This window comes from Myxine glutinosa, chromosome 4 (genome assembly GCF_964187855.1).
Source record: "Myxine glutinosa chromosome 4, kmMyxGlut1.1, whole genome shotgun sequence".
Lineage (NCBI taxonomy): Eukaryota > Metazoa > Chordata > Myxini > Myxiniformes > Myxinidae > Myxine > Myxine glutinosa.
In genome coordinates, this window is record NC_136264.1 from 123,257,447 (window position 1) to 123,284,283 (window position 26,837).

General features: G+C 48.0%; 1 protein-coding gene across 4 annotated transcripts in view; it reads right to left on the minus strand.

Moving 5' to 3' along the window:
• LOC137425950 (inositol 1,4,5-trisphosphate-gated calcium channel ITPR1-like) overlaps window positions 1-26,837 on the minus strand; it is a 465,322-nt gene that overhangs the window by 203,506 nt on the left and 234,979 nt on the right. For all 4 annotated transcript variants that reach the window (XM_078776380.1, XM_078776381.1, XM_078776379.1 and 1 more), the window contains 4 exons: window positions 23,806-23,917; window positions 23,330-23,480; window positions 2,197-2,390; window positions 306-519 (listed from right to left, as the gene is read on the minus strand). In XM_078776380.1, the coding sequence (XP_078632506.1) occupies window positions 306-519; window positions 2,197-2,390; window positions 23,330-23,480; window positions 23,806-23,917 (671 nt within the window). The remainder of the gene's footprint in view (window positions 1-305; window positions 520-2,196; window positions 2,391-23,329; window positions 23,481-23,805; window positions 23,918-26,837) is intronic.

The following is a 26,837-nucleotide window of genomic DNA, read 5'->3' on the forward strand; positions in this document are numbered from 1 at the left end:
ACAACAACAGGAGAAGAGGTAATAGAGATGAGACCAGGACAGAAGAGCAAGGAGCGGGTGCGGAGAAAGCAAAATATAAATGTAATACTTATCATGCATAGCTTTACACCATAGAAGTGACAAATTATCAGGCATATCGAAAGCTAACTCTGAGTGGCGTTAACATATTTGAGAAATTATGGTTCGGACTCGTAGTGCAAAATCAAATTTGTTAATGCCACTCAGTATTCAGCATACATCTTTTTTCTCATAATAGCTTTGCAGCAGTGGTCAGCGAAAGGTTTATATATTCATTAATAACCCACCCCCGCCATCCCCCATCTCCTGAGCAATAGAGTGCCCACGCTGTGCCGTCTCCTCATGGGGTAGCTCCTCTCCGTCTCGGCGTCCATTTAGATCTGCAGGAGCTGCTGTGGCTGTGGCACGAATTTCCTGCTGAGCTGCCAACATCCGCTCATGAAAGACTGCAAAAAATGGTTCGGACTTCCCCCCTTCTGTCAGCCGGCGAGAGAAAGACAGCTGGGGGTGGAAGAAGAACCGAATGATAGTCGATTTCCAGAACTTTATCTTGGTACAAGAAAAATCACAACTCACAAAGCGTGTGGCTGCAAATCTTCAGACACCTCTGTAACCTTTGTGGCATCTCTGCAGTTTCCTTGATTTTTAAGTGTGTCTCTACGTGCCAGATGTCTCACTTTCGCATCGCCTGCGGCCTACTGCCACCTGCAGTTTGCTTAGCACCCTTTACTGGTTGTTCAGTGTCATGGTGCTTTATAAGACTGATGCTGCTCATGCCACAAGAGCTTTGGTATCTTTTTCATATCGTTTGCCACAACAAAATTAATTGGTCAGCGTTGACTTGGTCGTATATTGTGGGATATCACAGCTATCTGAACGCTATCTGAAGTGGCTTTTAGCAGTCTCAGCTTGCTTTTAGGGAAAGTCTTATGAAAGCGAAAAAGGCCTCAGATATTTTAAGTACAGCATACAATAACCACTCAGAACATCGTTGTGCGAGATATTTTTCACATTGGCGAGCGATACAGCCGAGGCACCGGCTATAAGGGGTCCTTCAAAGAGGGGGAGTGTAAAAGCCTCAATATGTCTTCTACTCACTTCACTTTTGTACTTTGTTGATTGGTTTGTACCTTATTGTAATTATTTATTTGAAGGAAGCATTTCACGTTACTAGTGAGGTACCCGTGCTACGCACGGGTGGGAGGCCAGAAGCAAACAGACAATGCAGAAACGGCGAATGCTAAAGCATGAAACCAATAAATTCCACATTACTGCAGCACCTTCAGTCACACGTCAGACATGGACAGCAAGTTCGTGAAGGACTTCCATGAAAAACGTACCCGTTCGCAAACAAACAGGTACGTGTGTTCCATACCCAGTCAATGGCGAATCTGCATATGGCGATCCGCGAATTCACGTTTAGAAAGTAGAAACCGTCACGGCATTTCGTCATTCAATTGAACTCAATATCTCTTTTTTCATTCCAAACAGCATAACTCCAATCACAAATTAAATAACATTAATATAAAAAATAAACTTTTAACAACATTCGTGACATAAACAAATATTTAAATCCTGATGTGAAGTTCCATACGGTTGGGTGAACACAATTACGAATTCAAAATCGTAATTGTATTCACTCAATTCCAATCATCAATTGATACTTTAACAAAACGATTAACACGATTAACGTTTAACGATTTAACATTACGAATGAATGACAGTTGTATTGGGATATTATCAAACCAGCGCATTGCCGTCATCTGTCCACTTCCGGATTCGCTGCAGGTTCGTAATTCTCATCAAAATCTAAACAGTATTTGTAGAATTTCAATAAAAGCCACATCACTGTTCATATCAGTAAATATTATTCCATCGTGTTTGGAAAAACTGGAAAATTGGAAAAAAAATAGGAAAAACAATATAGCCTATTTTACTCCAGGGGGTCCCAGGAATACCCACCCAAAATATTGTTGCGATCGGTTGAGCCGTTTTTGCGGTACCTTCGAATGGACAGACGGACGGACATTTGGTGAATTATAGTAAGATTAACTTTGAAAGTACATTATTTACAACGAATGAAAAGTAATGTTTGAACTTTTCAAAGCACTAATTGCTGCTGTCTTATCTAAGAATAGACTACATTGATCTCATTATAATATTTCACTTTTTACCAACCTGTATGGTGGTGTTGCCTCCCTCTAGCAGAGCTATGCCCAGCAGGATGCTCTCCTGGAAGATCCGATCACTTGCAGTGTCGACAACAAGACCGATGACCAGAGTGACAGCTCCCTCTTTCTCGAGCCAGCACTGCATTTCGGAGAGTGGTCTTTCCCAGAAAAGACTGGAGCCTGTGCCAGTCCCAGGTGTACCTGCCTCACACAAACACACGGACCTTTGGTTCAGCAATGGATGGAGTAAAAAAAACAAAACGACTGTTTTAAAGCACAAGATGTGCAGGATCTTTGATTATCACAATAAGACAATATGGGAAGACAAAGGGTGGGTCAATTGGGAAAAAGGGAAAAAAAGAGAAAGAAGATTTAGGGGATAAAGAGAACTTCCTTGTCTATGCAAGGAAAGCAAGTGGAGGAGGTATGCAGACAAACTTCCTCCAACGCGGCTTACGTGACAACAGTTTCACATTTACATGCTGTATTGTGACAAAACCTCCCAAACACGAGGGTGAGTTTCGCATTAACATGAGTGTGGCAAGCGTCTGTGTGTTGTGTACTTGTTCCAAGCACTCAGCAATTGTGAGCCATATACAGTAGAACAATTTTTTTTAGGTATGCAATGCTACAGAATAAGTTGCAGTTTCTGTAACTTATCATAATAAAGCCATGTACCATTGTTTTAGTTCAATATCTTAAAGGGTATGGGGAAAAAAGTCTGGAAAACCACAGGTGGGACTGACTGACGTACCGATAGACAGACATGGAGAGCAAACCGACAGTCCCCTCCAGTGAAACTGGTAGGGGACTAATAAAGTAAAGTATTGTACTGTGGGCTTAGTGCACTTGTGAGTTGTGCATCCGCAAGCAACCCAGTGGAGGAGGAATACAGAAGTTACAGTATCTTGGCTGTTACACAGTGTGTGGACATAAGTGCAAATGAACTTTTTTAGTTTGATTCATTCAACCCATAGATTATTATGGCTCCCAAAAGAGCATCTAATTTGAATCAACCAGATAAAAAGAAGAGAAAAATAATGACCATGGAGGTCAAACCAGAGACGTCAACAAATCACTTGAGCCAAGTTTCAAGTAAGTCTCAAGTCTTTGAAGGCAAGTCTCAAGTCTTTGAAGGCAAGTCTCAAGTCTTTGAAGGCAAATCTCATGTCTTTGAAGGCAAGTCTCAAGTGTTTGCGGGCAAGTCTCAAGTGTTTGCGGGCAAGTCTCAAGTCTTTGAGGGCAAGCCTCAAGTCTTTGAAGGCAAGCCTCAAGTGTTTGAAGGCAAGTCTCAAGTGTTTGAGGGCAAGTCTCAAGTGTTTGAAAGCAAGTCTCAAGTGTTTGAAGGCAAGTCTCAAGTGTTTGAGGGAAAGTCTCAAGTGTTTGAAGGCAAGTCTCAAGTGTTTGAAGGCAAGTCTCAAGTCTTTGAGGGAAAGCCTCAAGTCTTTGAAAGCAAGTCTCAAGACTTTGATGGCAAGTCTCAAGTCTTTGAGAGCAAGTCTCAAGTGTTTGCGGGATAAGCCTCCAGTGTTTGATGGCAAGTCTCAAGTCTTTGAGAGCAAGCCTCAAGTCTTTGAAGGAGGCAAGCCTCCAGTGTTTGAGGGCAAGTCTCACGTCTTTGAGGGCAAGCCTCAACACTTCGATGGCAAGTCTCAAGTCGTTGAGGGCAAGCCTCAAGTCTTTGATGGCAAGTCTCAAGTCTTTGAGGGCAAGTCTCAAGTCACTGTCATATTATTATTAGTCCCTTGCTAAGTTAACCTAGCTAGGGGACCATTGGACTTGGTCCGAAACAGGGGCTTATGGTTTGGGTCTCGTCCGTCCGTCCGTCCGTAACAATATCTCGGACATGTATGGTCTGATTTTTTTTCATACTTGGCACAAAGACAATATATGATGGTATATGTATGCACATCATTTTGTTTCGCCATGCGATCAAAGAGGCCGACTGGCGGCCATTTTAGTTGTAAACAAGTACAAAAAGTTTTAATTAAAACAAAAGCCGCGTCGATGTTACACAATGCCTAGATGCAGCTGTGCCTATAACGTCGATGTTATAGGCACAGGACATTCCTATTGATTCGATTACTTGATGTTATTTTTGTGCAAAGTGAAAATATATCTCGGCAATTTCCCGTGTGTGGCGACGAATTTTTAATATATCTCGGCATTTTCCCGTCTGTTATTTCAGGCGGTGTATGACTGACCATGCCGCGATTTAAAAAAATATATCTCGGCAATTTCCCGTGTGTGGCGACACGTGAACGAAGCTATGCTCCTCTCTCCACATTATTGTGACGACGTATAAATTAAATATTTCATCGTGACGATTGTCATCAAATGGACGAATTTTTAATATATCTCGGCATTTTCCCGTCTGTTATTTCGGGCGGTGTATGACTGACTATGCCGCGATTTAAACAAAATATATATATCTCGGCATTTTCCCGTCTCTTATTTCGGGCGGTGTATGACTGACCATGCCGCGATAAAAAAAAAAAAATCTCAATGGACTTGAAGTTACAGGCCTTTGAGAATTCATTTAGTTCTATAAAGGGCAACTTTCATCGGATTTTCTTCCCGTTTTTTTTCAACCGAGTCTAAAACTATGTTAGCGACTGTGAAAAATGAAATGATATATCGAATTTGATTTGAAATAAAACTGTGTGAGAGAGGAAGACACCACGGGCCTACAAAACAGGCCTCAAAGCTATGCGAGTTAATAAAATGGTGGATATTTGTTTATATGAAGGCTCTCCCAGAATGGGTGGAGCTATGGTTCCCAGAATGGGTGGAGCTTTGAGGTTTTGTCTTCTCTGCAAGAACAAGAAGAAGAACAAGAAGAAGAACAACAACAGCAGAGGGCACTCTATGAGCAGCGTCTGCGACGCGGCTAAAAACCCGGTATTGAACACATCCTCAACCATTTCTCTGACATGCATTTACTGGTTTTGTTCAAACTTAGCACACAGATAACGAATGATGGCTTACATATGCACGTAATTGTTTTTTTGAGATCAGATCCAATATGGCCGACTGGTGGCCATTCTGTTACTTAAATGTGTCCCCAGCCATTTCTAGGTCATGCTTGTATTGATTTTGTTCTCGTATAGAAGAACGCATTTCGCATTTCCATTACCCATAACTTGGCAAAAAGACAACACATGGGAGTATACATATGCAGAAGATTTTGTTGTTAGTACATATGCAGAAGATACTGTATGTATGTATGTATGTATGTATGTATGTATGTATGTATGTATGTATGTATGTATGTATATATATATATATATATATATATATATATATATATATATATATATATGTATATGTATATATATATATATATATGTATATATATATATTATATATGTATATATATATATTATATATGTATATATGTATATATGTATATATGTATATATGTATATTATATATATATATATATATATATATATATATATATATATATATATATATATATATATATATATTATATATATATATATATATATATATATATATACACACGAGCAGAAGTACCCGGCATTGACGGGCGGGGGAGGGGAGGGGGGAGGGGAGGGGAGGGGAACGGGGGGAGGGGGGAGGGGAGGGGAGGGGAACGGGGGGAGGGGAGAAGAGGGGGGGAGGGGAGAAGAGGGGGAGGGGGAGGGGGAGAGGTGGAGGGGGAGGGGGAGAGGGGAGAAGAGGGGGGATGGGGAGGGTGAGGGATGGGAGGGGGAGGGGGCTGGGAGGGATGGGAGGAGGAGGATGGAGGGGGGAGGATGAGGGATGGGAGGGGGAGGGGGGAGGGATGGGAGGGTGGGGGGGTGGGAGGGGGGAGAGGGAGGGGCGAGGGGGTGGGGGAGGGGGGAGGGGGAGGGGGGAGGTTGAGGGATGGGAGGGTGAGGGGATGGGAGGGTGAGGGGGTAGGAGGGTGAGGGTGTGGGAGGGATGGGAGGGGGGAGGGTGAGGGATGGGAGGGTGCGGGGCGGGAGGGGGAGGGGGGGAGGTTGAGGGATGGGAGGATGAGGGGATGGGAGGGATGGGAGGGATGGGAGGGGGAAGGGTGAGGGATGGATGGGTGAGGGGTGGGAGGGGGAAGGGGGGAGGGTGAGGGGCGGGAAGGGGGAGGGGGGAGGGGGAATGGGATGGGGGAGGGGGAGGGGGGAGGGATGGGAGGGCGAGGGGGTTGGGAGGGGGGAGGGGCGAGGGGAGCAGGGAGGGGAGGGGGGAGGGGAGGGGGAGGGGGGAGGGGGAGGGGGGGGAGGGGAGGGGGGAGGGGGAGGGGGTGGGGGAAGGGAGGGGGAGGGGGGGTGGGGGAAGGGAGGGGGAGGGGGTGGGGGAAGGGAGGGGGAGGGGGAGGGGAAAAGGGAGGGGGAGGGGGGAGGGGGAAAATGGAGGGGGAGGGGGGAAAGGGAGGGGGGAAAGGGAGGGGGAGGAGGGAGGGGGAAAGGGAGGGGAGGGGGAGGGGGGAAAAGGGAGGGGGAGGGGGGAGGGGGGAAAGGGAGGGGGAGGGGAGAGGGGGAAAAGGGAGGGGGAAAAGGGAGGGGGAGGGGGGAGGGGAGAAGGGGAAGGGGTAGGGTGGAGGGGGAGGGAGGGGGAGGACGGAGGGGGTAGGGAGGGGAGGGAAGGGGAGGGCCAGTCAACAATGACGTTGTAGTTCTCATTAGTTAGGTCCAAAACTTCAAATCCGTGACCATTTTCTGGCTAGTAAGTTTTGACGATTGATTTGACTTCTATTGACATTTTATAACAAAAATAGCCTCTATGTCCCTCCCAAAAATCCCGGCATTTTTCGCCAGAGGCCCGAATCCAAGACGACCGCCGGCACTATCTTGAAAAATTAAGTTTTGAACCAGAACACCTAGAATCACGTACAAAGACACTTTTCTGGGTAATTTGACCACGAGGATTCCGAATCTGACATTAGTTTGACGTTATGACATTATTTTGACCCAGAAATCCAAGATGGCCACCATCCAGTAGAGTGAAAATGCAACTTTTGTACTTAAACATGTTAAAGAAACTACCTCCATAAGGATATCTTGCAGTAAAGTAATTGATGATTGCATGACAAGTAAACTCATTACACTTCAAAATAAGCTATTTTTAATAGCTGTGACTTGAACAGTTTTCAAATGAAGTAATTAATCAATATGACCTTTAATTATATGATTAGTCCGAATCAGAGCATTCTGCTTCACTAGAATCTGAATCATCAGATTCCGATGAATCTCCCCGCCTTTGTACATCATCATCTCGCTCCTCATTCCCCTCCTGGCTCTCATCTTCCTCACTCTCTTCAGCTGGCCCTGGTGCAGGTAGATGTGTCGGGAGAGCAGGTTGCGTGTGGCGGACAGGGCGACAGCGACCACCCACCAGCTCCCAGCCATGTCTGAGTGGCGAGGGGTGGTGTTTCTTGGAGGGATGACGCACAAGATATGCCAAGTAGTTTGCTCGGAGGCAGTGTTGGCGTAGGCTGTCTGCATCTGGAGGGAGACGGATAAATGATTTGTTTTTCAGTGTCTTCCACTTTGCTGCACGGGCCTCAGCCATGGTGCTACTCTTTTCGTCGCCATAGATGACATGTCGTGTGAACTGGAAGAGCTCCTCTAGCACCTCCTCCTCAAGGTCAAGGCTATCTCCACACAGCGAGAGCTGCCGTCGAGCCACAGGGCTCTTCGCCACCCGGTCATACACCAACTTCTTACCCTTGCCATAGAAGCCTGAGTTGGCATCACAGCCTGTCATACAGTGCAGCTGCACAATACAGTCTGCCATCTCGTCATTAACCAGGCCATGACATAAGATAGTCTCCTTCTTCCTCTTGATACAGAGCTTTCCGGGCAGCTGCTGCGAGATGACTGCTGCCGCGACATAGGCATCGGTATCAGCGGTATCAATGACAACAGGGCCACTGTAACCTGATTCATGCAGAACTGCGTAAGCAGAAAAGAGGACAGTATCAGCCTCAGACTGGTCAAAGCTGTAGTTCTCCATTGGTTGCTGGGTTGACAAATTGGTGCAGTGGGAGCCAACAGAGTAGACAATCTCTGCATCACCACTCTCTGCAAGGTCTGTCAGGTAGGTGCATATCAGCTTTTGCATCCGCCCCTTGTTGCTGACGCTACATAGAAGTGTTTTGAATGCTTGGGCAGAAGGGAAGGGGTCATTCAATTTCATGTAGGTGTTGGATATATGTGCCTTACCCTGTACCCGCAGGTCTCGCTCGTCATCTTTAGTAGAGTATGGTGTGTCATATGGGTCATTCACACAGAAGATACGTTCAGCATCACCATGGCGGGCAAGGATGATGGAAGACACCTTGTGGACATAGTCTGACCACTTGTATGGGGTGCCATGTTGCGTCTGTCGATCCTCTGCTGATGGAGTTGCCATCCTCCAAATCATGCCCATGTCGATGAGAGCGGTGTAGGGTTCCTGCAGATCTACAGATTGCAGAGAGAGTTTCTGGATGAGCTTACTCTTCTGTGTCTTCCTGTATGTTCCGTTGGAGTTGAATAAAGCCACACACTCCTCAACAACACGATGTTCCAGCAACTCAGTGAGGTCCACAAGATGACTGACCTCAACCAGGTTGATCACTGCCATGAGAGCATTCTGCTCCATTTCAGCAGCTCTCGTTTTGAGTTCCTCCTCAAATTCATATGTTGCTTTTGAGCATTCTGCTTTTGAGTCAATAAGCTCCTTGCTGCGAGTCATCCCATGAAGGGTGACGGTGGCATTGATGGCGGTAGTGGTGGGTCGCTTTGTAATGTACTGCGTGATGAGAGAGGTGAGAGAGAGTGTGCTGGGAGACAGATCTACCTCCTTCTTCCCCTGCAAAGCAGATAGCAGCTGCACCATGAGAGGCGAGAGCTCTTCCTCCTCTTCTAGCTCCTCGACTCTTGGCGGCCATGGGATGGGTTTGATTGACTTGACATCATCCTTGAGCCGCTTAGCCACATTGTGCACCAGTTGTTCACTGCCAACACCGATGGCGGAGAGTGCTGCTTCAACATATGAACCACCCCCAGACGTGTCATAGACTAGGTCGCTCTGGTTTCTCTGAGGGCGGGAGTGGAAGCCGATCTTGCCCTCAAACTCCCGGGTCAGGATATCTTTGACAAAGGATGACTTGATGCTGGATGTTGAGAAGCCATACCGAGATATGATAGAGCTGTAGTCTTTGAGGAGGCTCTGTAGTGACCTTAGCTCACGTTCCTCAAAGATAACTGTTCTGATGTGGTCAAAGAAGATAGTCTGAGCCTCACGGAGATTGACATTGTGCATGCGTGGGAGTTTGTCATCTTCACTCATTTTCTGGTAACTACGCACATATTTCAACCAGCATTTGTTGTGATATCTGATCTCAATCGCATATGGGTCATCAGCTGCATAATCGATCACACAGTTGATTCTGTGTCGCATGCTCTGATCTTCGAGGACCACCGTGTGACTCTTGAACGTTGCCCATGCATTATCATACGAAGCTCTTTCACGATTCAGTGTACAAAAACAAAAACAAAACAAAAAAAAAAATCAGGGACAGCTTTGATTCTGGGTGCTTTGCCGACTCCGGTTTACAGCACCAGACACATTTTGTTTTTTCATGTATCAGCCCTTCTACACTTGATCGCAGCCGCTTGGCAGGTGGAGAAGCAGCCGGGGGGAAAGCCTCAGACATGGACGAAGACTGAGATTGGCATTCCTTGACTTCTCGTTTTTTCTGTCTTGTCTTGGCCTGCTCCAGTTTATTAGCATTCCATAAGGTCAGCCTACATGATTTATGGACACATTGTCTGCCGGGACCATTATCCCAATTGACTGTTGCATAAACGTCTCTGAACTTGTCAAGACCGCTCCATAACAGGGCTTTTTTCTTGAGATTTTCCCAACTCTCAACGGAGGTAACGACATCAGTGGCTTCATTGCAAAGCCCGCCACACTGGAGGACACACGGAACGGTGGACATTCTCTTGACAGTTATCTTCTGAATACTGCGCTTCTCAGTGCCGTCTCATTCGCTCGTATACTCCCTGGAAAGACAGAAATAAGTATATGACATTACACACACAGACAAATAAAAAACAAGAAAATAGCAATTCACTAATCAGGACTTCAATTCCGTGGCCAGTATAGATTTAGCCAAAATAATGTGTTAATTCATGATCATATGTTCTCCCATTTAAAAGTTGCATTTTCGCTCTACTGGATGGTGGCCATCTTGGATTTCTGGGTCAAAATAATGTCATAACGTCAAACTAATGTCAGATTCGGAATCCTCGTGGTCAAATTACCCAAAAAAGTGTCTTTGTACGTGATTCTAGGTGTTCTGGTTCAAAACTTAATTTTTCAAGATAGTGCCGGCGGTCATCTTGGATTCGGGCCTCTGGCGAAAAATGCCGGGATTTTTGGGAGGGACATAGAGGCTATTTTTGTTATAAAATGTCAATAGAAGTCAAATCAATCGTCAAACCTTACTAGCCAGAAAATGGTCACGGAATTGAAGTTTTGGACCTAACTACATGGTCGGAGAGCAGCACAACAATCGCGACATCTTCCTGCATCTTTGCAAGAGCACGAAGCGGATTTTGGAGACTCACCGATCCTGTGACCCACGTCCTCCAGTACCGGCGTTGCCGGGCGGGGGAAGGGAGACCCGCACATTCCCAACCCATACATTTGCCCTCTTGACTCAAGCTCGTATTCGATTCGTATTCGAAATCGAAAGGGGAAATCCTTCATATTCGAATTCGTAAACACGAAATATGAATTAAAATTTAATGCATATGGCACAAAATCGACACAAAACACGATCGCATAAAGGTGAAAAAACGCAATGGCTTTTCGCCCTGAATTACGTGCAAACGTGTGACGTGTGACGGGATGGAACATCACGTGATCGCTCTGAGCGAATCAGCGAGCTGCTCGCACTGGCTGAGATTAGCAGGTACTTCGCTGAAATGCGCTGAGGTAAATATGAATAAAAAATATGGATCTCGTCAAATATTGTCTCGGCCATGTCCGTCCCAGGCTCAATGGCCATGTCGATGCCAAATATCAAGCATGTGAGCCTCTCCGTTTTGGAGTCTATCGGTAACATTACACACACACACACACACACACACACACACACACACACACACACACACACACACACACACACACACACACACACACACACACACACACACACACACACACACACACACACACACACACACACACACACACACAACCAAACTGTGTTTTATATATATATATATAGACTTGGCATTTAATACGGAATATTTTTTTTTTCTTGACTTGGGTTTACTTTCTGAACTCAGTATATCAATCTGGTGAGTTTCTTTTACCCTTCGGTGATGTCTTTGTTGAAAGAACCATGTCACTGATTGTCTTTCGCAGCAAGAAGTCAATAACAGGATTATATCACAGGTGGCGTGACAAAATGTAAGGACAGGTACATTTGATGATTGGCTTCACAATCGGGTATATAAGGGTTGTTGCGTTCTGTATTAGTGGAAAACAACTGCTGCACGTCTACAAAAGCTATTGCCGCTTCCTCTGGAGATGGTCCGTCAACTCGACAAGGCTGTTTGTCATGGCAACTCGACAAGGCTGTTTGTCATGGAGTGGTGGCTTTACTAAATTCTGGCATGAAACAGCGTGCTATTGCTCAGCAGTATGGCATCACTCAAGATCAGGTGTCAAAGATCCGGAAACGAAATGCTCAGAGGGGTGTCCCTACTCCAATACCGAGGCCAGGACGTCCACGCAGAACCACAAGGAGAGATGATCGCCAGCTGCACCGGTTAGTCTGCAATGGCCGTACCAAGTCAGCTAATCGGCTTAGGGCTGAGTGGCAGCAACTGACAAATGTGCCTGTATCCAGAAGGCTAGTCAACCAATGACTGGTTCAAGCAGGCTATCGTGCCAGGCGTCCCCTGAGAAAGCCACGCCTGACCAGACAACACAGCCAGCGCCGATTGCAGTGGGCCAGAGAGCACCGTCAATGGCAGCCAGGACACTGGAATCACGTGACCTTCAGTGACGAGTCTAGATTTCTGGTCTATCGTCAAGATGGCCGCGTCCGAGTGCACAGACAAGTGCATGAAGCCCACCACGAAGATTGTATAGTGCCAAGAGTCCAAGCTGGAGGTGGTGGGGTGACGGTTTGGGCTGCTTTTCATGCAGGGGGCAAAACTGACCTGGTTGTTCTGAATGGAAACCTGAACCAGTTCACGTACAGGGTCATTCTGGAAGAAACATTGCTTCCATTTGCTCGTGCAGCCTTTCGAGGAAACTTTGTCTTCCAAGATGACAATGCACGACCTCATCGTGCTCGCATGATCCAACACTTTCTTGCTGACCGTGGTGAAGAGCATATGGAGTGGCCTGCCATGTCCCCGGATATGAATCCGATAGAGAACTTGTGGGCAGAATTAACGCGTCAAATCGACAACTTGGACAAGCAGCCTGTCTCTGTGCGTGAATTGCAGCAGGCTATTGTCACTGCATGGCAAGCGATTCCTGTCCAAACCTTGGCAAATCTCGTTAACAACATGCCTCGACGTGTACGTGGTCTCCTGAATGCACGTGGGGGTTACACGAAGTACTGAACTGTAATTTTACTGTCCGTAATCCCAGTCATAATTTAGCTTTTGTTTTCGTTGAAAAAAAATTTGGCTAATGTGCAAAATAAAGAGATACTTCTGGAAAACGTACAGAAGTTTAACACAGTACTGTCTGTGAATTGAGTTCGATATCAGTTTACATCACTTTCAAGGATCAATTTATTTGCTTCGAAATTTCAAATGTGGTTTTTGTTTCTTTTAAAGGTCACATTAACAAAATCTAGAATAATTTCAACGTAATTCCAATGAACTTTTGGTTCTAAGTCATCTTGAAAAGTAAGTTCACCCCAAAAAAAAAAAAAATTCCATATTAAATGCCGTCTGCAGATATATATATATATATATATATATATATATATATATATATATATATATATATATATATATATATATATATATTGTTGCGGATATGAGGACTGCATTTTTTTGATTGTGTGTATTGTAGTGGTAAATTGTTGTGTAACATTGGTTGGATATGGCCCCTCCTGCCTCCAGAGTTGTGTAAAGGTAAAAAGGGCGTCTCGGTAGTTATTCCATGAAACACCACATTGAAGGACCCGATAAAACCCTTGTTCAGTAGCTTATATCTTATTATGTGTTTTAGGGTAAGGCCTTGTCTTCCATTAAAATAATACTCCATTGCACCGAATCAATTAAGAATAGCTCCCCTTCAATACTTCCATTTCCCAGCCAAACTCTCCATCTGTGGGTAAAGCAGTTCACAAGCGTGGGGTGCACGCCCTCTCATTTCGCTGCTATAGTGAATATGTGCTCCGTGCTCTGTTTGAACAGGAGGGGCGGGGTCGCCCGGGAGAGGCAAGCCCAGGGCGCGCCACGAAGGGCGGGGCTGTTCAGCCCCATGCCCAAATAAGGAAACAAGCCCGTGGCTCGCCACGAGGGGCGTGCCGTCGGCGCCATGCCCAAATAAGGAGACAAGCCCGTGGGATTACCATGCAAGGTCACGAACCAGAGCACGGGAGGGAGGGCGGTACCAAAACCGAGGAGGGCGTGTCAGACCCGCGCTGAAGGTTTGAAGAGAAGTGTGCGACGATCGCTGGGACAAGCTAGACCAGAGATACGGCAGATGAGTCCAAGTGCGTAAGAGGGTCGGCAGTCCACCGGGAGAGAGTTCAGAGTTGCATCGGAGTTGCGTGAGAGATACGAAAAGCCTTTGACAAAGAGCCGCTTCAACCAGCCCCGTTTCAACCCACCGAGTGACCCTGCCGGCGTGCGCTGTAAAGCCGAATACAAGGAGCTGCCGGCGTGTGCTGTAAAGCCGAATACAAGGAGCTGCCGGCTCCTCGCTTCCCGCCCGGTGTGGACCTGCTCGCTGTGCTCTGTGATCCCACCTGCTCATCCCCCCAAACGATTCCTACCCTTCCATCCATTTGCGTACGTGAGTTTGTTCTGTTCGTGCTGTCCTGGGTAGTAAACTAAGTCAGTATAAGCTAGTAATTTGCACTGTGTTACCTGTTTTTTTCATGTCTGCTGTAAATACCCGTGACTGCTCTTTTTGCTTATGTGTGTGTAAATAATAAACACCGTTACTCTTCTGTACGCTTCTTCTTCCTCTTTGCATTCGTCGTCTTAGTCTTTTCCCCATTGAATATCTGTGGCGCGATACGGCCAACGTTTGGGTGAATCGGGTTTAGTCAGGGAACAACTGTTCGGTCGCGGAGCCTCCGCTCGGCAAACATACCATCCTTAACCGCGTACCGTAACAATTGGTGTCTGGGAGTGAGATTCGAGGCCCGAACCAAATTTTTAAAAACATCTAGGAAAAAATTTGGTCAAAATTTGGAGCTGCTGGAAATTTGTGTTGTTTTAAAGCAAAACCCGAATTTTGAAATCGCGCCATGGCTGGTCAAGGCGACGGGATGTCGGTGGGAGAGATAAACGGGGTAGAATCGACCCAGGACCCCGGGGAAGAAGTGGGGAAAATGGTGGAGGAGAGTAAAGAAGGTGTGGTTGAGGGGGTTTCAGGCGCGCAAAATGGCGCTCTCGCGCACGAGGTTACGGGCGCGCAAAATGGCGCCTCACACATGGCTACGGCGACCGCGCCCGCGACCGTAGCAGCGCCACCGGTGGATTCGAACCTTTTTATCTATCTATAATGCCAGTAATCTCTGTGTGTCTGTCTGTGTGTCTGTGACCGCTGTTTCTCGACAACCACGGGTCCGATATACTTGAAACTTGCCAGGTATATTGCTGGGGACCCGAGGATGTGCCTTTTCAAGGTTTGTAATTAATCGGACAAGTACCTACCGAGCTATGTCCAAAAAACGCTTCAACCAATCAGAGAGCAGCGAGCTATCACGTGTGCCGAACCGTTAATGCAATGCAAGCGTTAATGCGTTAATGCAAGGCTTTTCTTTTTTTCCCTCTTCTCTTTCTACTTTTCCTTGCGATTAAATTGCAAACAGCCAAAATACGTTGGCGCTAATTGAATAATTGGCCATTAACACTAAAATAATCGTAACTGCGATATGCCAACTTCCGGACAGTGCAGCCTTCCATGTTGTTGTTGTTTGCAGCAGCTGTTTGCAGCAAGGCAAGGCTTTTCTTTTTTTCCCTCTTCTCTTTCTACTTTCCCTTGCGATTAAATTGCAAAAAGCCAAAATACGTTGGCGCTAATTGAATAATTGGGCATTATGTTTTACAACTAATAAAAACGAATTTGCGATTCATTCGCTTTCCTGCGCGTTTGTGTACGCGATGGCGATTTCTTTACCAAACTCCGGAAGCCGTTCGCTTTGGACCGAACCATTGCATGTAAATAGAGGGGGGGGATTGTCACCACTCGCAAGCCGTTCGCTTTGGACCAAACCATTTCATGTAAATAGGGGGGGGGATATAATTTTAGATATATTTTTTTGGGCAAGGAACGGGCACCCACGTACGGGCAATGCCCTAGTGTTACAAATGAGGGCCCTTATGGAGAGGCTAGAAGCCAAAATGGGACAAATGGGGAACCGGATGGATGCTCGGAGTGAGCGATTGGGAAACCAAATTGAAGCAATAACCAACAGAATGGGTGACCGCATGCAAAAATGTGGGGAGACCATGGATCGCATGGTGGGCGAAAGGGTCCCAGGGGTGTACGACGAGGTAACGCGGGTCGAGAAGCACTGGTTGAGCGAAGTGGAGAAAAGCACGGGTAACTGGACCGGGGTAGAAATCACGACCCGGGGTAAAGGGCAACCGGCGACCGTTGAGGTAGAAGAGGGAATTTTATTAAAGCCAACGGTCATCGAGGGGAACAAAGACAAAGCAGTAGTGGGTACAATTAAAATTGAAGAGACGACGGAGGTAGCCCAGGAATTGCAGGGAGAAATGGAAAATGTGCAAGGTCTGTGCTCAACTCATAATGGTGTGCTCACTAACCAAATAAAGAGTTTGCAGGTGCGCGTGGAGAAAAGGATCCCCCAGGTGAGTCGTGCTGTATATTGTGCGGGTAGATTTTGTAAGAGGATGTTTGGCGACAAAAGAATTTTCGCGCGCTTGGGATCGAGGAAGCATCCGGTCGTTGGTGAAGGGTCCCGTGTGAGTGGAAATGGCACGCGTGTGAAAAAAAAGTGTGCGTCGGCGAGTGGGTGTGTTATAAAGTGTGGGAGTGAAACCGAGTGCGAGCGAGAATGCACGTCGGGGTGTACGGAGTGTGACACGAGGAGTGAGTTGGTGGTGGAGCGGGTGCGAGAATGCACGCTTGGAATGGTTGAGGGTGTGCGAGGAAGCACACCTGAGTTGGTCATGGCGCGGGTGTGGGAGAGCACATCGGAGCGCGGTAGTGGGTGGATGCCAGAGTGCACGCCCATGGTGAGTGTTACAGAGGACGTAACGGAGGAGAGGTGTGCGAACGGCGAGTGTGCGCAAGAGTGTGCGCGAGAGGTGTAGTGTGTAACAGGGAGAGCGTTGGTGGAATGTACAGACGGCGTTGGAACGCCGGGTTTTGGGAGTGTGAAAGGGGTAGCGTATGCGTGTGAGCATGCAGGTGAAGCATCGACGGTAACCGGGTTAGCGGTTAGAGCGACGGATAGCCGATGCGAGCACTCGGGGCACGGTGTGCTTTGTTGGATGCGAGGCCCGGCGCGGATCGAAGCTGCGTCGTTTCTCTTCGAAGCGTCGTTGCCGATTCGGGCTTGGCCCCGCCCCGCACGGTCGAGTCCGGGCCTTGTCGGGCGAGGCGACCGGCCCGGTTCAAGGGCGAGTGGGAGGAAGCGGAACGGTGCCCCCTCGCGGGGACGGGGTTCCGACCGGGGGAGATTGAGCCATCGGGCCCGGGACCGCAAGGTACCGCGCCGAGATGGTGCGTGGAATCTCGGCCCGACCAAACCACCTCCCTTGAACCGAAAGCCGGACGGATTCAAGCTGCAGGCGACCAAACCACCCGAATTCATTGCTCGGCTTTGCGAAGCCGAGTTTAATGATGTCATGACGCACCGAGGCTAGGATATAGTGGACTGTGATGATGATAATAGTGATAGTGTTTTGATACGAAATTTAGAAAAGTGAATAGAATTGGCAGTAATTGGCAAATTTTTGATTGGTTGGAATTTGGCAAGCAAAATTGATAGTGGGACGTCCCCGATGTGGTGGGATGGCCAATCCACCATCCCTCACAGCGGGGGGCAAAGGAGCACTAGTTTATGGGGTTTATGGCAGTGAAAACTAGCCCGGGTGGGTTAGGATATATCGTGTGTAGGGATCTAGAGAGATGACCTTAGGTGACGTTAAGATTAGGTAGTGACAATGACACCTGTAGTGGGGACGCAGGTAGATTAGTGTGGATGATAATGACGTGGGAGCGCAATAGTTTAAAGGGACGACTGGGAAGCGCAAGTTCCAGAGGGGAGTAGTTAGATGAGATGATGCCGTGTGTTTGAGGATTGGAAGTGTATTGTGAAAAGTGTGTGAGGAACAGGTGTGATTGCACAGGTGTGCAACTGGACAGGTGTATGGAGCAGTGTATGAGTGAGTGATGGTGATGAGTATTGTGCTGACCAAATGGTCCAGGGAGAAGGAGGGTGCAGGTGGCACCAGGTGTGAGTGCACAGGTGTGCAACAACAGGTATGAGGAACAGGTGTATGGAATAAATGGTAGTGTGGAGTAAATGGAGTATTGGAATGGATGGTCGTGGAGTGAGTGTGGTGGAAACTATGGAGTGGAGTGGATGGTGCGAAGGTGTGAATGGGGGAAGAGTGGACCCCCATCACGAATACCCGGGGCGGGTAGTGAAAGTGTTAGATAGAGGGTATAGGTAAATTGTGGTTGGATCTTGGCATCTGCGGTGTGGGTGGAAGAATGGTGATTGGATGGGTGCATTAGTGTTGTGGAAATGGCTGGGCGTGTAGCCTGTTAGTGTGTGTAGTTGGTTTGGGCACTCCACCACTGTGAGGATGTCGGCCAGGTGAGGCCGCAGGTGGGCTCTGGGAGCCGGTAGAGTTGTTGTGGATGGGGCCCGAGGATCCGGAGGACGGACCCGGGTAGCCCAGTGCCAGAGGGCACCAGGGGGTGACAGAGCCAGGAGGGGCCTTCCCCAATTAGATAGGTTAGGGTGAGGAGCTAGGTAAGCTCGGGTGGCAACTGCAGTGGTGGAGGTGTGCAGGTGGGTAGACCTGCTGGGAGAGCTACACGTCTCAGCCCAGAAATTGTGCAAGGGCACCGGGAGATGAATCGGGGGAGTGAGACCCCAAATTGAGAAGCACCACAGTTTGGTCAATGGGAATTGGTTTTTAGAACCAATAGTGTAAGTTGGCCAATGGATTGGCAGGGAGAGACCCCGGGTAGTGTAAAGTGTGTTAATGTCATTTAGAGGATAGTTAGGATTGAAGTCTCCTCGCACCATCTACATCCACTCACCTGAGGTGACAGGTACTCCACACCATGCCATGTTTAATTATTTTTATGTGCAAATGTTTTGGATTGTGAGACGCATCATGATGTGGGTGTGACATTGTGCTTGATGTTCCATCTCTCCCTCCTTATGAGGATTGATGATGAATTGGTGATAGCAAATTCTGAAGTAGAGGGATTGTGGTGACGAATTTGGTATAAGGGAAATATGGGGAAGACGTGACAGTAGCGACGAATTTGTAAATGTGTAGATTTTGTAAATATGGGGTAAGGGCAAGGGTAGTGTAGGTGACAGGGGGGGTGACGTACGGTAGGGACGAGCTTTCTCACTTCGCTCTCCGTACGCATTTCGCCCTGCATTGCCTTATTGATGTGTACCCTTGTGACCTTACCCCTCGCTCATCTGTCTTCCCCCTTTTGTCTCCCACATGACCTGTGCGCCATTGGGCGCCGAGGGGAGCGTGCGTGAGTCCACCATTGTGCGCCCGAAACTCCCAGAACCAGCTGTCTGCATCGATGCACCACATTATGGACCACATGTCTGTGGCCGAGCACCACTGATGGACCCCATGGGTTGGGGCATGGCCCCTCTGCTGGAACCGGCCATGAAGGCCCGAAATCTTGCTGGCGGACCTTGATCACAGGGCACCGATGCCCCACAGGTGAACCATACACTAGTCGGCCTGGTGGGCCATAAATAAATAAAAGGGACACGTTGGGTGCATTTTATTAATCCAAATAGGCTGCCAGCAAAGAAGATGACAACACCTGGAAAATAATAATAGCCAGCAGAGGGAGCCGAAGAGCAAGAGATCACCTGCAGGGTTAGGGGTTGTTGATTTATTTTTATTATTGAACATTCATGAACACTGATGAACTGTGGTGACTGCACCGATTGGTGCTTGAGGGTGTGTTGGTGTGTTTTTTGGGTGCTTTCATGGTGCATTGATGCAGAGCAGACTGTCTCCCCCCCAGAAAGAACAATCACAGGTCCTCGGTTAGTTTTGTAAATAATGCTCCCCACCGTCAGTGTATAGTTTGAAGACCATTCCGCAATTCGGTTAGCTGTGGGCGTGAGTCTGTTAGGCAGGGTGCAATGGAGCAGCGGGACATATTTATTTATGTTTTAAAACTGTCACACTCAGGGTCAGGTTAAAAGTAGAAGGAACTACACCTACGTGTCACACTAAATTAAAAGTTGTAGGCCCGGGACGTGCCTAAGAGGAGGAGGGTGCAGTGTTGCGTGTATGAGGATTGCATTTTTTTGATTGTGTGTATTGTAGTGGAAAATTGTTGTGTAACATTGGTTGGATATGGCCCCTCCTGCCTCCAGAGTTGTGTAAAGGTAAAAAGGGCGTCTCAGTAGTTATTCCATGAAACACCACATTGAAGGACCCGATAAAACCCTTGTTCAGTAGCTTATATCTTATTATGTGTTTTAGGGTAAGGCCTTGTCTTCCACTAAAATAATACTCCATTGCACCGAATCAATTAAGAATAGCTCCCCTTCAATACTTCCATTTCCCAGCCAAACTCTCCATCTGTGGGTAAAGCAGTTCACAAGCGTGGGGTGCATGCCCTCTCATTTCGCTGCTATAGTGAATATGTGCTCCGTGCTCTGTTTGAACAGGAGGGGCGGGGTCGCCCAGGAGAGGCAAGCCCAGGGCGCGCCACGAAGGGCGGGGCTGTTCAGCCCCATGCCCAAATAAGGAGACAAGCCCGTGGGATTACCATACAAGGTCACGAAACAGAGCACGGGAGGGAGGGCGGTACCAAAACCGAGGAGGGCGTGTCAGACCCGCGCTGAAGGTTTGAAGAGAAGGGTGCGACGATCGCTGGGACAAGCTAGACCAGAGATACGGCAGATGAGTCCAAGTGCGTAAGAGGGTTATGGGAGTTCAGAGTCCACCGGGTTCAGAGTCCACCAGTCCACCGGGAGAGAGTTCAGAGTTGCACCGGAGTTGCGTGAGAGATACGAAAAGCCTTTGACAAAGAGCCGCTTCAACCAGCCCCGTTTCAACCCACCGAGTGACCCTGCCGGCGTGCGCTGTAAAGCCGAATACAAGGAGCTGCCGGCGTGTGCTGTAAAGCCGAATACAAGGAGCTGCCGGCTCCTCGCTTCCCGCCCGGAGTGGACCTGCTCGCTGTGCCCTGTGATCCCACCTGCTCATCCCTGCAAACGATTCCTACCCTTCCATCCATTTGCGTACGTGAGTTTGTTCTGTTCGTGCTGTCCTGGGTAGTAAACTAAGTCAGTATAAGCTAGTAATTTGCACTGTGTTACCTGTTTTTTTCATGTCCGCTGTAAATACCCGTGACTGCTCTTTTTGCTTATGTGTGTGTAAATAATAAACCCCGTTACTCTTCTGTACATCTTCTTCTTCCTCTTTGCATTCGTCGTCTTAGTCTTTTCCCCATTGAATATCTGTGGCGCGATACGGCCAACGTTTGGGTGAATCGGGTTTAGTCGGGGAACAACTGTTCGGTCGCGAAGCCTCCGCTCGGCAAACATACCATCCTTAACCGCGTACCGTAACAATATATATATATATATATATATATATATATATATATATATATATATATATATATATATATATATGTATGTATGTATGTATGTTTGTATGTATGTATGTATGTATGTATGTATATATATATATATATATATATAATTATATATATATATATGTGCGTGTGCATATCTTACGATAATTTCACCAAATGTCCGTCTGTCTGTCCGTTCGAAGGTACCGCAAAAACGGCTGAACCAATCGCAACGATATTTTGGGTGGGTAATCTTAGGACCCCTGGAGTAAAATAGGCTATTGTCGCGGTTGCCGCTGAACATACACAATCGCCTTACACCTGCCGAGGACGCAACCACGGAGCGATCGCTGTGCCGGGTTCGCCCAGACCGCCCGGAGACGCTCAGTCTCGCCTTTCCCTGGCATGCCCGGACTCGCCTTTCCCGGGCGCGCCCGGCCCGTCCGGCGACACCCAGTCTCGCCGTTCCCAGGCATGTCCAAGCACGCCCGGCCCGTCCGGCGACACCCAGTCTCACCGTTCCCAGGCATGTCCAGACTCGCCCAGGTCTCCCGGACACGCCCAGTCGCGCCTTTTAAGGGCAAACGCTCCGGCATGAGATATTCGAGTGCTTGTATATAATGCTGCCCGATAAACGGGCTTTTCAGAGTACCCGAGTTGTTTTGTGACAATAAAGAAACTCGGACGAATTCCAGCTTTTTGTCGCGTCCATTCTTCCGATTACATGGGAGCACAGGTCCTTCATTGGTGACCTACCGACATGGACACGGCAGTCGCCCTTAAACTGCCTACCTTCTGGGAGGCTCACGCGGCGGTTTGGTTCGCCCAGGCGGACTCCCAGTTCGCCCTGCGAGGCATCACCGCCGACGACACCCGCTTCCATCATGTGGTAGCAGCACTCGGCTCAGCCACCGCGGCCCGCGCCCTCAGCCTCCTCCAGCACCCGCCAGCCGCTGACAAGTACGGCGCGATCAAGAAGCTCCTCCTCGACGCTTTCGCCCTCTCATCGGCGGAATGCGCATGGCGCCTGCTCGACCTGCCCGAGCTCGGCGACACACGCCCGTCCGAGCGAATGGATTACATGCTCTCGTTGCTCGGGGAGCACGCCCCGGATTTTCTTTTTCAAGAGCTGTTCCTCCGTCAGCTGCCTAGCCAGGTACGCCTCGCCCTGGCAAGCACGCAGATCACGGATCCCCGCGCCCTCGCCAGGGAAGCCGACAAGATCTCCTCGGCAGGCCAACGCATCGGGGCAGCGACCTGGAGCCCGCCGCCGTCCAAAGCAACGCCCATGGCACCCGAGCACCCGGCACGGTCGACGGCCGAACTGCCGGTGCAATTGGCGGCCGCTACGCCGTGCCGACCGCCTCCAACACGACGACCGGGGCCTACACCTGACCAGGCATGGTGTTACTACCATGCCAGGTTCGGACAAAAGGCCCGGACATGCCGACCCCCGTGCACTTTCGGCAAGTCGGGAAACGGCCGGGCCGGCGTTCATTACCAGCCATGAGCGCCGGCCGCACGGGCAACTTACTTTTTATCAGGGACAAAGCGTCCGGACGGCGCTTCCTGTGTGACACCGGTGCCCAACTGAGCCCAAATTCCCCCAAAATGAATTCCTCCAACACTGGGGTACCCCAGGGCATATCCACTGCGTTGGAGGAAGTTTGACTGTATAATAAAAAAATAAATTAAGAAAAGAAAGGGAAGATGGTGGGAGAGGGAATGGAAGGGAAGGGAAAGGAATGTGGGAAGAGTGGGAGGAGAAGCAGTAGGAGATTGAAAGGGCTGGTGGAAAGTGTGGGATGTAAGGAATTTACAAGAGAGGAGCCAGAGCAATAGGTAAGAAGTGTCGCTATGCAGTACATGCTCTCTTCTACATGTGGTTCCAGTCCATATATGATTGACTCAATTATTTCTTTCAGGGCAAGTCAGTATGGGCACATGGATGGCTCCTAGCTGGACTACACATGAGTATGCTTCCCAAACTCCAGATTTGGTTTCTTTCCAGGTATTTCTTTCCAGAATCAAGCAAAGTTGAAACTGAAAGGTGAGTTCAACAAACAACACACAAGTGAATGGCATGCCATCTATGAAAATACCTGAAGTTGCTGGTCTTGCGTGTGCTGCTGCTGCTGCTGCTGCTGCCCCAAGACGAGCATTCACACAGTTATTGCCACTGTTGGTGCTGGTACGACGAGCTGCTATTGGGCCAAAATATTGGCTCAACATCATAAGCCTCAATGTCTCCGTCTTTCCAGACCAGGTGGGGAGTTCAAGTAAATGGAAGACAGAAAAGCACGAGATAGTGAACTCTTGAATCGCAACCACTAATCCCTAACCAGATCCTCATCATTATCAGGTGAATGCAGCACCTAGCAGTTTGTCGCATTATTTTTGGAGCTAAGCCGGTTATGTGGTGCCCCTCGTGGAGCAGTTCGGGGGTTTTAGATATGGTCAGGGTACCATAGTGTCACAAACCATAACGTGGTGGATGATAGTTAAGTGCAATTACACACATATAAAAAAAATGTGGAAGACATAGGCATTCTTCTTTGTTTGTAATTACTGGTGTTACCTTGTCACTGTAGTCATGCTCCTTTGTAAGCATCTGCCGTAAGGTCTGCAAGACCCTCACGCAAAGACCCTCCTCCTTCTCTTGCACGAGCTGCTTAGTGTGGTGGATGAGCCTGATGAGGATTGCACGTGTGATAACAAGAAGCATGTTTTCTCAACAGCAGGGTCAAAAGTAAAATCGAATTAGCTCTTTCACGAGCCTCGATTCAGTATACAAACAAAAAAATTAAAAAATTAAAAAACGACAATACGTGGGTCAGTGCTCCCTCATTATTCTAGGGAAGATAAAATTCATTCGCATAGGCATTGATCCCAAGGAAACAAATGGGACAATTTTCTCCAGATATTTCAATAGTTTACACATTTGCCATTTTTAGTATGGATATGTTCATTCATTAATAATACAAGTACATTTGGAAAAGGCCACCGGGGAGAATATCTGGAAAATGCTGGAGATGAGGTAGAAATGTGTCGTGTGCAGTAAAATATGTTCGATATTAACAAAGTACTACATTAAAGTAAATCTGGCTAGTTCTGAGGCCTACACAAAATGCTGTAGTAAACTGGTATAATTACCTACACAGTTCAGCAGCAATAATACTAATAATAGTAATACTGTAACAATAAATGATGATGGTGTGAGTCGTTGTTTTCAACGAATCTCTTCCTTTCATTGGCGTGCTCACTAAGCATTGTGCGATGGCTGTATGGGTAAAAATGGGTGGTGAGCAGGTGAGCATCACTCTGCACGTACGAAGCTGGTGAAGGGAAAAACCTGCACAGAGGAGCGATTAAAGTGATAGAGGTGTGTGCTATCCCTCTCCCACTCCCTATTCCTATGGACATCATTGGCTGCAGGTGAAGTAAATGCAACGCACAGAGGTAATTACACAGAGGGGCAGCAGACTGGCCAGTTCGTCGGTATGATGATGGCTGCCCTTGATATCCATAGTGGGCACGGCTGTCTACAGATGTTGCGCAGTGATGCCTAAATTGGTGCCACCACTGACCTTCATGGGCACATTTATCCACGATGTAGCACTACCCAGGCTGAACTACAGGTGTGGGTTGATATCTGAGTGTCCTTCTCATAGCCTTAGCCTAAAGAGGCTTCCCCCACAAGGCAGTGGGGATGCGTTACCCTGGACAAGGGGCCCATACCAGGCACTGTCAGCCGGAGCCAACTGAGCCCAGGACTCGCATAGGGAAGGGATGTCACTCCCAATAAATAATCCATCTATAGAGGGGTTTCAGTACCCATGATGCAGTGCGAATGAATGAATGAATGAATGAATGATCGTTTTAAGGCCATTTTCCCCACTAGAGTGGGGGTTAGCCTTGCGGGCCCCATGACAATCATGGTTCCGTTTTTGAGGCAATGTTTTTATGGCCGGATGCCCTTCCTGACGCCAACCCTCAGTCACCTCTTACGACGTGCAGGGAGATGCAGTGTGCAGGTGCCATATTGGTTGGAAAGCTAAACAAGCAAGAAAAGGTAAACAAGACCTACCAACGTCAAATAATTAGCGTAACCTTCCATTGCAGTAGGCCAGAATAACGAGATAAATGCGCTGGATTGTATAGCTACTCATGCTATCGTTGCCAGGGAGGTGAATGCAACCAACATGGCAGTGTGCACGGCATTATGGGATAACTCTGAAATCTCTCTGCACTATTAAGCACAAATGGTAATAATAATAATAATAATAATAATAATTCATTTATTTTGTATAGCGCTTTTCAAGAAGCCCAAAGGCGCTTTGACAGAGTGGAAAACATAATGCATAACAATACATGAAAACAACAATTGCAAAAAGACAAGAATCAATAGGGAAATATTTAAAGCAAAAGGAGGGAGAAGGAGAAGAGATAGTCAGGGGTTAAATGCTGTGGGTTGAATGTTGAAAGCAGTGTTGAACAGGTGGGTCTTGAGTGATGTTTTGAATGTGGTGAGTGAGGAGGAGTCTCTGATGGTGTGAGGTAGTGAGTTCCAGAGGGTGGGAGCAGCGATGGAGAAGGCCCTGTCCCCCCAGGATCTGAATTTGGTCCGGATGGAGGGGGTCAGGAGGTTGGTACCAGCAGAGCGGTGGTTGCGGGTGGGAGTGTGTCTGGAGAGGAGGTCAGCCAGGTAGGATGGGGCCAGGTTATGGAGGGCTTTGTATGTCAAGAGGAGGATTTTGTACTGGATTCTCTGGGGGATGGGGAGCCAGTGAAGCTTGGAAAGGACGGGGGTGATGTGGTCACGGGTCCGGGAATGGGTGAGTAGACGGGCAGCGGAGTTCTGAATGTATTGGAGTTTGTTGGTGATTTTTGAGGGTGAACCATAGAGGAGGCTATTGCAGTAGTCCAGACGGGAGGTGATGAAGGCATGGATGAGGGTTTCTGCAGCCGTGGAGGAGAGGGATGAGCGAAGACGGGCAATGTTTTTCAGGTGAAAGAAGGCTGACTTTGTGATCTGTTTAGTGTATTTGTCGAAGGAGAGGGTTTGGTCAAAGATGACGCCAAGATTCCGGATGTGAGGGGAGGTGGATACTGGGATACCGTCCATGTTGAGGGCAAAGTTATGGGTGGATTTTGTGAGCGTTTTTGGGCCAATGATGATTATTTCAGATTTATCACAGTTAAGCTTGAGGAAGTTGATTTGAAGCCAGGATTTTATTTCAGTGATGCAGTTTGTCAGGATAGGGTGGGTGTCGGTGGAGACGGACTTGGTGGAGATGAAAAGCTGGATGTCATCAGCGAAGCAGTGGAATTGGAGACCATGACGGCGGATTAAGTGACCGAGGGGGGACAGGTAAAGGATGAAGAGGAGGGGGCCAAGAACTGAACCTTGGGGGACACCTTGGGGGAGGGGAGCAGTGGGGGATTTGCAGTTATTGATGGAGATGAACTGGCGTCTGTCAGAGAGGTATGATTTGATCCAAGAGAGGGCAGTGCCGGTAACGTTAAAGGTGGATTCAAATCGGGTGAGGAGGATGGTGTGATCGATGGTGTCAAAGGCGGCGCTGAGGTCGAGGAGGATGAGAATGTTGA